Here is a 12,562-nt window from a genome sequence, read left to right on the forward strand (position 1 = left end):
GAATAGTTTAAATTAGTTTAATGTGCAAAGATACCAGGAGAATGATTGATTGCTGCAAGCAGCCTTGGAGTTACATCCCTACAGATCTTGCCACCAAAAGGGACTCAAAAGATTTAAGACACAGAACATGCAGAGTTCTGGACAGTGAGTAGAAGCAGAAAGGCATCAATATTTGAGTCTCTACAGAATGAGGCATGCAAACCCATTAATCTGGTGGATCTAAGATGCCAAAACCAAATTAACAGTTAAGGAAATGCAAACGGAATCAAGAGGAGTGCCCCAGGGGTCGGTCCTGGGGCCGGTTTTGGTCAACATCTTCAGTAATGATCTGGATGATGGGATGGATTGCATGCTCAGCAAGTTCACAGGTTACACTAAGCTGGGAGGAGAGGTAGATACTCTGGAGGGTAGGGATAGGATCCAGAGTGACCTAGATAAATTGGAGGATTGGGCCAAAATAAATCTGAGGTTCAACAAGGACAAATACAGAGTCCTACACTTAGTACAGAAGAATCCCATGCACTGTTACAGGCTGGGGACCGACTAGCTAAGCCGCAGTTCTGCAGAAAAGGACCTTGGGATTACAGTGGACAAAAAGCTGGATCTGAATCAACAGTGTGCCCTGGTTGCCAAGAAGGCTAACGCATATTGGGCTGCATTAGGAGGAGTATTGCTAGAAGAACAAGGGAAGTGATTATTCCCCACTATTTGGCACTGGTGAGGCCACATCTGGAGTATTGCATCCAGTTTTGGGCCCCCCACTGCAGAAGGGATGTGGACAAATTGGAAAGAGTCCAGCAGAGGACAATGAAAATGATTAGGGGGCTGGGGCACATGACTTACGAGGAGGGGCTGAGGGAACTGGCCTTTAGTGTGAAGAAGACAAGAGAGGAGGGATTTGATAGCAACTTTCAACTACCTGTTGAAGGGGGTTCCAAAGAGGATGGAGCTCAGCCCTAGTGGGGAGATCTAGGTTGGATATTAGGAAAAAATTATTTCACTACGAGGGTGGTGAAGCATTGGAATGGGTTACCTAGGGAGATGGTGGAATCTCCGTCCTGAGAGGTTTTTAAGGCCCAGCTTGACAAAGCCCTGGCTGGGATGATTTAGTTGGGGTTGGTCCTTCTTTGAGGAGGGGGTTGGACTATAGATGACCTCCTGAGGTCTCTTCCAACCCTGATATTCTATGAAACTATGATATTAAATTCAAAACTATTATCTAAGATAAAATTTAAATGTTTTTGTGAAATAGGTGACATATGTCAGGAACACATCATCTGAGCAGGAAGAGGTAGTCGAAGCACTGAGAGAAGAGATAAGGATGATGAGTCATCTGAACCATCCTAATATCATTCGAATGTTGGGTGCTACATGTGAGAAGAGCAACTATAATCTCTTTATAGAATGGATGGCAGGTAAACAGCATTCTGTACATAGCAAAAGGGGAACCAAACTTCTGGAATAAAAAGCAAATGAACATCTGTTCCTCTTCTAGGAAGAAAGTAATTCTCCATTTTCCAGGGTTTACACTGTGTTAAATGAGCGTTACAATTTGTGTATTTCCGCACTGATATATTTTAATGAATAACTGCACTTTGCACATTTATTAGTATAGTTGTAGGCACCAGTAGCTAGCAGTATTTTAGGTTGCAAAACAGTATCTCTTGTGTCTTCAAGTGATCGTACTGGTATCTTTCCAAAATACTCACTTTTTTTTACTTGAACTTTTCCATGTTTAAGGTGAATTTTATTTGGGAAGTTTGACCAAAAATCCTTTCACCTGTTCCTGAATTACAGGAGTACATGTGTAGGTGGGAGGGATTTCTTGCTGTGGAAAAAATTCTACCCACACTTTATGAATGGGGCTAAAGCAGATGATGTTTTAAGTTAGTAGTGATGTAGTCCTTACTGAGAGACAACTATTCTGTTTTCATTTTAGGGGAAAGAGTGGGTTTGATTTAATACAGCAGTTCTCAAACTTCACTGTGACCCTCTTCTAACAAAATTTACTACACGACTCCAGGAGAGGGGACCAAAGCCCGAGCTTACCCAAGCCCTGCTGGCTGGGGGTGGGAGGGAGTCTGAGCCCGCCTGCCCTGGGTAAGGAGGCCAAAGCTGAAGTCCTGTGTCCCAGCAATCTAACACCAGCACTAGCAACCCCATTAAAATGGGTCGTGACCCACTTTGGGGCCCTGACTCACAGTTTGAGAACCGCTGATTTAACAAATATACATTTGAAAATTCCATACTAAGAATGTGCAATAGAAACTGTCTTGATGCTCACACGTGTGCACAGTTGTTAGTTCAAGAGACTTATAAGTTCTGTGGGCTGAATAGTTTCAGATTTTCTTTTTTTAATCTCCATGTACTCTCTCCTCCCTCTCCCCACCCTCCAAAAAGAAAATTAGACTGGGAAATTGCATGCAAAAAAGGTGTACTAAATCTTAAATACGGCACATCACATCTCAAAAAATCATGAGGTGGCAATATCAAGGAAAGATCTGTTGTTCAACTGCTCAAACTGGGGAGAAGTTAGGTGCTCCAGGGATGCAGACCTTAGTTTGATGCAGTTTAAAATATTTTATTCTCAACCACGTCGTATCAAATTCAGAGCGAATTATTTTTTTAAAAAATCTTTGCTAGAGCTGCTTGGGATGCTCAATATTTTTATAAAACTATGTTTCAATCAGGAAAAATACAGTAACGCACTACCAGGCTGGAGAGGGCCCCAAAGACAGTTTAGGTTAAAGTGAGTTTTCTAAAATAGGGGTTTACCAGTACAGTTCAGTAGAAATGTGTCTTGTAGTTATTCAAAATCCAAACACTTATGGAGTGGTATCTGTAATGACAAATTAGGAGACCATGGAAGAGAGCATTGTATCTTCTTCAACAATTACGTATCCTGGTAGACTACTCAGTATTATCAGCCATCTAACATACAAACCTCAAGTGAGTATCACTGAATGTAATGGCGCAGAAAACACTTTCCTGAAACACTAGCAGACTGAAAAACATGCAAGAGAAGAAGAGCTCTCAAGTCTAAAAAGTTTGATTTTATGAAAGTGTAATATATGGTATAGATAATGTCAGAAATGGTCCTCACATTTTACTGTTGTCCAGGTAATATACTCCTGGGGGAATTCTGCGCACAATATTTTAAAATTCCATGTATTTTTTGTTAAAATAACACAATATAATCATGACAGTTTCAATTATTTTGGTAATTTATTTCAAAATATCTATCAGCAAGTATATCTGTAACAATACAGACCTGAAAAAAAGATTCTGGTAATTTTTTTGACAAATGGATTAGGCATATTAATACAGAACTTTGAATAATTCATTTAAATTACAATACACAGCTGTATTTCCTGCACTCATCAGAAGCAGTGCAAAGGCTTGAGGATGTCAGGGGTAATGGAGGAGCTGAGGAAGAGGGAAGGAGCCTGAAGTGAACTTGGAGGTTTTTAGGGTGTGGGTGGGGGAAATACGGAACAAGTTATTTTGTTTTTTTTGCGGGGGAGGGCAGGATTGTTAGGGAGTTGAGGAGCCTCCCTCTGCAGACCCTGCCTGATCCCAAGACTCTCCCATTCAGTCAAGCACATCTTCCCCTTTCCTCGCTACCCATCATGATGGGTCCCTGCAGCCTCCTCCCACATCTCTGTGGGTCCCTGCAGGCCCCCCCTTCCCTGTCCCCAGGCAACCCCACTCCCATTCAGCCCCTGGCTCACTGCTGTGACCTAACTAGCTTCTGAGCCCAGACCCAGTCTGTCTCCCCCACTAGCCATTCTGAACCCCAGTCTGTGACCCCCCAGAAACGCTATATGCCCCACTCTGTCCTTACTTGGCTCCACGGGCCAGGTGCTGTGATGAACTTCTACTTCTGGGGGAATTTTTTGCCACTGCGCGCACAGAATTTTTCCCCACAGAAAATGCATTCTGCCCCAGAGGTGCTGCAGTTCTACCTCTTGACCACCAGAGGCCGCTGTGGCACCAGACCAGCCTGTTGCATTCATGCTGTTGTCTGTTTTGGCACCACAGTGGCCTCTGGTGTGTGAAAGGTAGAACTGCAACACTTCTGGGGCAGAATATTTTCAGCAGAAAAAAATAAAATTCTGCAGGACACATGAATTCTGCGCATGCACGGTGGAGCAGAATTTCCCCAGGAGTAATTGTTATCAAGAATAGATAGAGGAATACTTGAGACATGCAAATATTATCTTTAGAAAACAAAAATGAGAAAAAATTGCTTTTTTGTATTTTTCCTGTTAAATTAAAAAAAAAAGTTGCATATTAAATATTTAAATACAGATATATAAATGGTAAGAAAAAGAGAAAATTAAGGTCCACTGAGGAACACTAAATAAGAGGCTTGTTTATGTTCTAACATCGCCATTTATAATAATATTTTAAAACTGTTGGTCTTCTTGAGAAACTTAGTATAGTAAATTGAATTAATATCTGTAGGTTACTTTCCATCAGCAATAGAACTCACTAACTTTTTATAAGGCTTTTTGAGTTTCTCTTTTTAAAGGGATATTTAAGGCAAATGGTTTTTTAAAATGTGTGCTGAGTTGCAGTTGGAAACTACACAGCTGTGCTCATGGTAGATTTCTGTGCTTATACAGTACAGCACACATTTTTTTAAAAATTGAGTCACTAGTGTCCAATAAAATCATAGAAAAAATTAGTCCAATTATGGCAGCCAAAGCTACCTACTGCTAATCATGAGTATAAATATTGGATAAAAAATATAAACAATTTATCTTTCAGGGGGATCAGTTGCTCATTTGTTAAGTAAATATGGAGCCTTCAAAGAATCAGTTGTTGTTAACTACACAGAACAACTGCTGCGTGGCCTTTCTTACCTCCATGAGAATCAGATTATCCACAGAGATGTCAAAGGTAAGAACTCTTTGACTGTGTTGTTTACTTATTAGAGTTCAGAAAGCTTCTTTGTTTGAGGGCAGTTGTTATCTGTGTCTCACTTATTGGAGATGAGATCTGTGCTTGATTTGCCTAGTTGTATTTAGGAACCTTGAAGCTACTAAACTGCATCCAAACATTCATATGGTGCTTGGAGACATATCCCTCCTTGATTTAGCGATGAACAAATTGGTTCAGCTAACATAAGCAAATCAAACCAAACTCAAATCTTTTTGAAAGTTCAAAAATGTTCAGATAGCTTTTCTCCATTTTTCATTATTGGTCACCAGTTTGTTTTCTAGATCTTTATTTGGCCCCAGGGCATCTCAGTATTTGAGCTCTTGGTCTCAGCTTAATTTGTAGGTGTAAGGGATTCAGACGAACATTGAAATTTTTGGTTCTTATGATAAGGAAAATGGCCAAACCTATGGAATTTTGCTTACAACTAATGTTGATATAACTGTACAGTAAAGATCCAATAGGAACATCCTGGTCTCTGATTTCAGGCTGGCTTGTGGCAGTTTGTTCTCACATCTTAAGTGTGAATATAAATTTCAAGGGAATGCTTTCTTTGGCCCCCTCTTTCTGGAGTTATTTTCAAGTGGATGTGAGCCACTTACATTCAGATAAAAGGATGTAAGGTTTATAGGAGAGCTTATAAACAGTAACTCAGGGCTGGCGCTTCCATTTAGGCGACCTAGGCAGTCGCCTAGGGCACCAGGATTTGGGAGGGCAGCATCTTGCGGCCCTCGGCGGCAATTCTGCGGCGGGTCCTTCACTCGCTCCGGGACCCGCCGCTGAAGTGCCCCGAAGACCAGGAGCGCGGAAGGACCCCCCCGCCGCCGAATTGCCGCCAATCGGGAGCGCGGAAGGACCCTTGCCTAGGGCGCCAAAAACCCTGGTGCCACTCCTGCAGTAACTCCTCACTTAACGTTGTCCTGGTTAACGTTGTTTCGTTGCTTATCTATTAGGGAACAGGCTTGTTTAAAGTTGCACAATACTCTCTTATAATGTCCTTTGGCAGCTGCCTGCTTTGTCCGCTGTTTGCAGGAATCTCTGGAAGAGCAGCCCCTCCTTGTGGGGATTAGAACTGGGGGGGCCAGAAGCTCCCCCCATCAGCTCCCCTAAATTCCCTCTAAAGTATGTGGCTCGGCAGCTGCCCCTCACTGCTGTGCTGCTCCTGCCCTGCCCTCTGCCTTGGAGCTGCTCCCCAGAGCTTCCTGCTTGCTGGGGGAGGGTGGAGGAGAAGGATGCTGATATCAGGATGTCCCCCTGCTCCTGCCTCCCAGCCCCATTCCGTACCCCCTCACCACAAAGGGGAGGAGAGGCACAAAAAGGAGGGAGCTTGCTGGAAGCTGTTGCTTCCTGTCTGATCTGCTTAAAAGGGCAATGTACTTGAAGTGGGGTCAGAGTACTTAAAGGGGCAATGCATGTCTGTCTCTGTCTCTCTCTTTCTCATGCATGCACCCCCCAGCACTTTGGAGAGTCAGCACCTATGTAGCCATGCATGTGCTGTCAGGAGGAGGGAGTGGTGCGCTCCAGCTGGATAGCGTGGGATCATCATCATGTTCAGTTTTTGCAGGGAAGTGTTCGCAGCTACTGCCCTGCACCTGTTGTGTTTCCTCCCTCCTGCCTCAGTCCATGCTGCCTTGTAGAGTGTAAGGCTACATTAACAACAGTGTATTAACCCTTAAGGCCTCAGCCAAGTGCTAGTTCATCATTTAGCAGCAAGGCATTCCCTGGGAAATATTCCACCCTTCTACTCCACCACCTCAGTCACGGTCATCCATTGCTGTGTACAGTATTAAACTGATTGTTTAAAACTGTTTAAAACTTATACTGTGTATGTATATAATGTCTTTTGTCTGGTGAAAAAAAATTCCCTGGAACCGTCCCCGTCCCGCCCCCATTTACATTAATTCTTATTGGGAAATTGAATTCGCTTAACGCCATTTAGCATAAAGTGGCATTTTTCAGGAACATGACTACAACATTAAGTGAGGAGTTACTTAGCTGTATAAGGCCTTCACTAAGTTATAGTCACCGCCATCTTCTAGGGCTGTACTCTGCTTCCTACACTTACATTTGCCCCACTTCTGAGGCTTCATGCTGCTTTTCAAAAATCTTTTATCTCACATATTCTCAGGCCACTGTGTGTAATGTTATCGAAGCATAATGGAGACAGATCAGCCACTATTAGACAGTTCTGGGCAGTATTCTGTTCTTAGCTCCTCGTCTCCTTGCTTTCATGGGTTTGTCAGACCATTGGTACTTTTTTAATACAGATAAGTATCTCATTGTGTTTTTGACAGATAGCCAACTAGCAGTGTTTTTGTTATGCTGTTGACAGGTGCCAATTTGCTAATTGACAGCACAGGTCATAGATTAAGAATTGCTGATTTTGGAGCTGCAGCCAGGTTGGCATCAAAGGGAACTGGTGCTGGAGAGTTTCAGGGACAGTTGTTGGGAACTATTGCATTTATGGCACCAGAGGTAAGAAGCCACTTTGAAAATTTTGTCGGGGGATGTGTGGTAGAGCTTTATGCAAATAATTAATTCAGCCAAATGATAACAGAAAACTCTTTGAAAAAGTATCCATAAGTGAAGCAGGGCTTCATATAACTTCATTGTCATAAAAAATGGGAATTATGTAAATATATCATGTTTTGTTGCTATCTTGGTTTTTTCCCTTCCCAGATGGTTGTTCCAGTTACCCTGAGATGGACCACATCTTGACATATTGTTCCTTCATGTAAATGGCCACTGAGCCTTCTTAATTACAGGACACTAATTTTTTGTTTGACCAGGCCCTTTAATTGTTGTTGTTGTACTTCACACATAGATACAACTTCTCAGTATTTATACCCTTATATTTATACCCTTGTTAAGTCACTTAATGCAAAATTATAATTAAAATGCACTTGATTTGGCTTGTATGTGTATAGAATAATGCGTGTGTAGTGTTAGTGGCATGGAATTAATTAGCTTAAGCCTTGATGTATCTTTCTTTTATAGGTACTGCGGGGCCAGCAATATGGTAGGAGCTGTGATGTATGGAGTGTTGGCTGTGCTATTATAGAAATGGCTTGTGCTAAACCACCTTGGAATGCTGAGAAGCACTCCAATCACCTTGCTTTGATATTTAAGGTGAGATACCTTGTTGTATCATAAACAAGTTAAGCAAATGTTGGCACTTCAGTGCTTGATTTCATGTATAACAGTGTAGATTTTAGGAAGAAATAAGTTACACAGTGAATAATAATTTACAATGCTTCCTTTTTATATAAGATTTTTTATTACAAATACTACAGTAATGTACATCTGCTACATTCTAGCTACAAATCATTTCCTCTGTTTTTTTTGAAAAATGATTCACCCCCAAAAATAGCCTCTAGAGAGGAGCACTACACTAAGATATGAATACACCCATAAATTAGGGGAGCAAAGCAGGAGTGGCGGGGGAGGGACAGATTAGTGGTTTGAGCATTGGCCTGCTAAACCCAGGGTTGTGAGTTCAGTCCTTGAGGGGGCCATTTAGGGATTGGTCCTGCTTTATCCCTCCCCCTAATTCTTATTCAATTTTCAAAAAAAAAACCCTCTAAAAATCTTAATAGAAATAATCTAGTTGAATAGCATGCATAAATGAACGAATAAAATATTTCTATAAAATATGAGCCAGTACAACAGTAATCATGCACAGATTACAATTTACTAGGGTTTGATTAGAATCAATTACCTCTGTTCAAGGGCATACATGAATTGGTTGGTGGTCTCAGTCTAGTTAATGATAGCTATGGGTCTACATCACCACAACCATCATCCTTGTTAACCCTAATTGGCATTCATATAGAGAGGCTATGGATTGAATCAACAGAGTAAACTACACTTCAGACTTGGTGGTTCTGCTTCCAATTTTTGGTTGAAATGCACTGGCAAGGCACTGTGCATCCGACAAAGTGGGTATTCACCCACGAAAGCTCATGCTCCAATACGTCTGTTAGTCTGTAAGGTGCCACAGGACTCTGCTGCTTTCACAGATCCAGACTAACACGGCTACCCCTCTGATACTGTGAGGGAGGGTATACTACAGATACCCAACCCTCACCAGATCCATAGGCCTCCTTGCCTTATGCCAGTTAAACACAGATAAGTGGTGTGCCAGAATAATGCTTATACAGTATAAGCTTGGCAGGAGAATTTCCCAGCTCTCTGAGCTGATGGGTACGAGGGAGTCTTGTCCTAGAAACAGAATTATAAGAGGATGCAAGGAGAGAACTGAGACTAAGAGTAGCAGCAGAGGGCATGAATATTGGGAGAGCAGACATCACAGCTAACTGAGGTCAGGAAAATCCCAAAGTGATGTCAAGCCCAAAGCATTATTTTCTATAATGTAATCACTTGTGTAATCTGTAGAGAAACTGGCTTTGGAAATGAGGAGTTGTCCAGTCAGCCAGCATCTAGTGGAGTAAATGGAGTCAAAAAAATCAAAACTGTTGATAACTTCTAAAAACATTTTTTTTCTGTCTGTAGATTGCTAGCGCAACTACTGCTCCGTCAATCCCCTCACATCTGTCTCCTGGTTTAAGAGACGTGACGCTTCGGTGTTTAGAACTTCAACCTCAGGACAGACCCCCATCACGGGAACTGCTGAAACACCCAGTCTTCCGTACTACATGGTAGCTAATTGTGTAAAAATTATGATTTACTGAAGATGCTACTGAATATAGAACAATGCCCATCTTGCAGTGCAGTTTAGCACCGCAGTATGTATTATTCTACTGGTCTTAATTATACATCAAGGATTTAAGGCCAGTGGAGGATCCTTACCTAAGTATGTGATTGACAAATCGAGATCTTTACCTAAGCTCAGTATGCAACCTTTCACAACTTGTGAAGAAATATGTGAACTGTGCCTTTTCAAAGATCTGGCTCAAGGTGAACAAGAAAACATTTTTCTTTAAATCTGCATGATTGTTTAGCAGATAAGTGATTTTATTTTATTTTATTTGGAGCACTTTTTCAGCAATATTAGCAGCTGAGGGGCTCAGGATCTATTTTAATATTGCAGTCACTGTTCCATTTCACATTGTGGTCATAAGCAGAGGGTTCTGCAATTACATTCAGTTTTTCATCACTGGCTAAAAAGGAAATTCTGTATATATTCCTTTTATTTCACAAAGTATGTTCTCTTAGTGGAGTAATACATACAAACATGGATGAATACTTTTAAAACCATATTCTGCCTTCATGAAAAATGTGACAAGGCAGCTGTGATTCACTGTGCATTTACTGCTGGCCCTGTAATTTCCTTTTTGAAGTTATGGTTCTATACTTTCATTTTACATTCAGGGAAAGGTGATCTTTAAAACAAACAATCTTCAGAACTAGGTGCAAACTAGATGTCACTGAATATCTTGCTGATTGAAGAATACAGGTTTATTTGAAATCTGGAATAAAAAACTGATAGTTTCAGGCTCTCGTAGTCAGGTTTTTTTTTTAAAAAAGGAAGATTTGTGTGCATAAAAACAACTTGTATCCCCAGATCATGTTAAATGTTAGTTTTTGAGCCTATTTTCATGTAACAATTTCTTTTGGTAAACTGTGTAGACAAGTTTCATGTCAAGAGCCCTGCCTGTAGCTCCCATTAAAGTCCGTGGGAGTTTTTGCCTGTGACTTAAGAGGGAGCAGGACCAGGCTCTGGATTCAAGTCTCTTACTGTGTAACAAAACTGTATTCATGTTCACCACTGATACTAAGTTTTAGCTGCTGTTTTCCTTCTGCTATACATCATCTATTTACAGTAGCAACTGATTATGTAATTTGAAAATCTGGAAAAAATATGACCTTACCTTAAAAATAGTCTTGATTTTAACAAGAAATGAACTTGGACTTGAAAAGCAAGTTAAGACAAAATTTGATGTAACGCTTCACCTGTAGTACAAAACTTGAGTTTTTTAAACAGGTGTTTTCTTTTTTAAAAAACGTCTTTTAATGGTTTTAAAGGCAGGTTTTTAGATTCTGGTGCATGTAATTCTGAAGGAAAATGGCAGCTGTTCTTTTGCTTTTTAATTGGGGGGTGTCTTTTTAAATCAAGTACTGATTGTGTTTAATCCATTTTTTATTTTTAAATAACTGTTTAAGTTTTAACTCTTCAGAAGCCAGTTGAATTGCTGGACTGAAATCGAATTGGTTATTTTCAAAGACTCAGGACAAACTAAATAAGCTATAGTAGTACATTAAAAATGTACACAAAACCTAAATTGGAAGTAAAACAAGTTTAAGATAAGTTTACAGGAATGATAGTGCTCATGCTAATAACGGTTTCATTAGACGTGAATGTGTATTTCTTTTTGAAATTTTACATTCCTTTGTTTTGGAAAATTGGCAAACTTTGAAGAGTTAAAAAAAAAAAATACCGAAATGTGAAGTTTGGTAGCTCTAACTGTATTGTACTTGACTTTTTCTTTCATTTTTTTTTAACCGCTTAGAATTCTTCATTATTCTAATAAGATTGTTTCCAAGTCTTTCTTATGTGCAAGCTTTAAAGGGTGCACTCTTGCCAATTCATGTACTGGAAGATCAGTTGTCAGATTAGTACTTTTTCTGGCAGAAATGTAAACTGTATACACTGATGAACCTCAGCTAATCAGTATTACTTTGTAGATCACCATGCCTACCACATTTCAAACTCAGACTGCCTCTAGATGTCCAAATGCATATTGTTTGAGTTTGTTTGCATTTCCCTCGGCTTGCTGGTAATTGTGGTGTTTTTAAAATGCAGATGTGATGTAATATTCTTATTTTCTTTGGATCAAAGCTGGACTGAAAATTGTATTGTGTAATTATTTTTGTGTTCTTAATGTTATTTGGTACTTAAGTTGTAAATAACGTCTACTGCTGTTTATTCCAATTTCTACTACCTCAGGTGTCCTATAGATTTTCTTCTACCAAAGTTCACTTTCACAATGAAATTATATTTGCTATGTGACTGATTCCTAAGACTTCCAGGGCTTAAGGGCTAACTTCTATTAGCACCTTATTGTGCAAGCAAATTTTACAGAAATCTCTGGGTTAAGAAAATTTGGCTTCGTTGTATCCTTTGTTGTTTTAAATATATCAAGATATTTTAATTAAAAGTTTTTACCCTGTTGAACCAATTTTATAGTATAATTTGTACCTATTTTGGTGTTTTTGTCTTTATAGTAAATAAAAGATTTTGAACAAATGTTGTTACTCTTTATCATAATGCAGCTGTTTTGAATCAAACACTTCTGGCACTTTTTCATTGTTTATACACAGATGTATAGAGCACCTGCTGCTGCTGTTAGGCAAAGAGAGACTTCAGACTCCTTAGAAAGGGTCTTATACTTTTCTCAGCTATTTGACAAAGAATTGAACACTCCAGCTAATCAGCATCACTTATCTTTTTCACTTATCTGACCTTTCCATGACTCTAATTTTTTATATTTTCAAAAATATCCAAACATAGGAAGTTTTTCAATCTCATTCAGTGACTATGCTTGTCATTTAAAAAAAAATTGAAATAATGCTCTGCTCATCATGACCCCTCATCCAAAAAAGCACTTGCCATGTGTTTCAGTCTGTCTCTGTTCAACAGAGTTACTTATGGTGATGT

General features: G+C 40.0%; 1 protein-coding gene across 2 annotated transcripts in view; it reads left to right on the forward strand.

The window, feature by feature from the left end:
- MAP3K1 (mitogen-activated protein kinase kinase kinase 1) overlaps positions 1-12,151 on the forward strand; it is a 104,513-nt gene extending 92,362 nt beyond the window's left edge. For both annotated transcript variants that reach the window (XM_050946859.1, XM_050946857.1), the window contains exons 16-20: positions 1,253-1,415; positions 4,774-4,905; positions 7,277-7,419; positions 7,942-8,073; positions 9,457-12,151. In XM_050946859.1, coding sequence (XP_050802816.1) covers positions 1,253-1,415; positions 4,774-4,905; positions 7,277-7,419; positions 7,942-8,073; positions 9,457-9,606 — 720 coding nt within the window. In that variant the 3' untranslated portion in view covers positions 9,607-12,151. The remainder of the gene's footprint in view (positions 1-1,252; positions 1,416-4,773; positions 4,906-7,276; positions 7,420-7,941; positions 8,074-9,456) is intronic.
- The last annotated feature ends 411 nt before the right edge of the window (positions 12,152-12,562 follow it).

This window comes from Gopherus flavomarginatus, chromosome 3, assembly GCF_025201925.1.
Source record: "Gopherus flavomarginatus isolate rGopFla2 chromosome 3, rGopFla2.mat.asm, whole genome shotgun sequence".
Classification (NCBI taxonomy): Eukaryota; Metazoa; Chordata; order Testudines; family Testudinidae; genus Gopherus; species Gopherus flavomarginatus.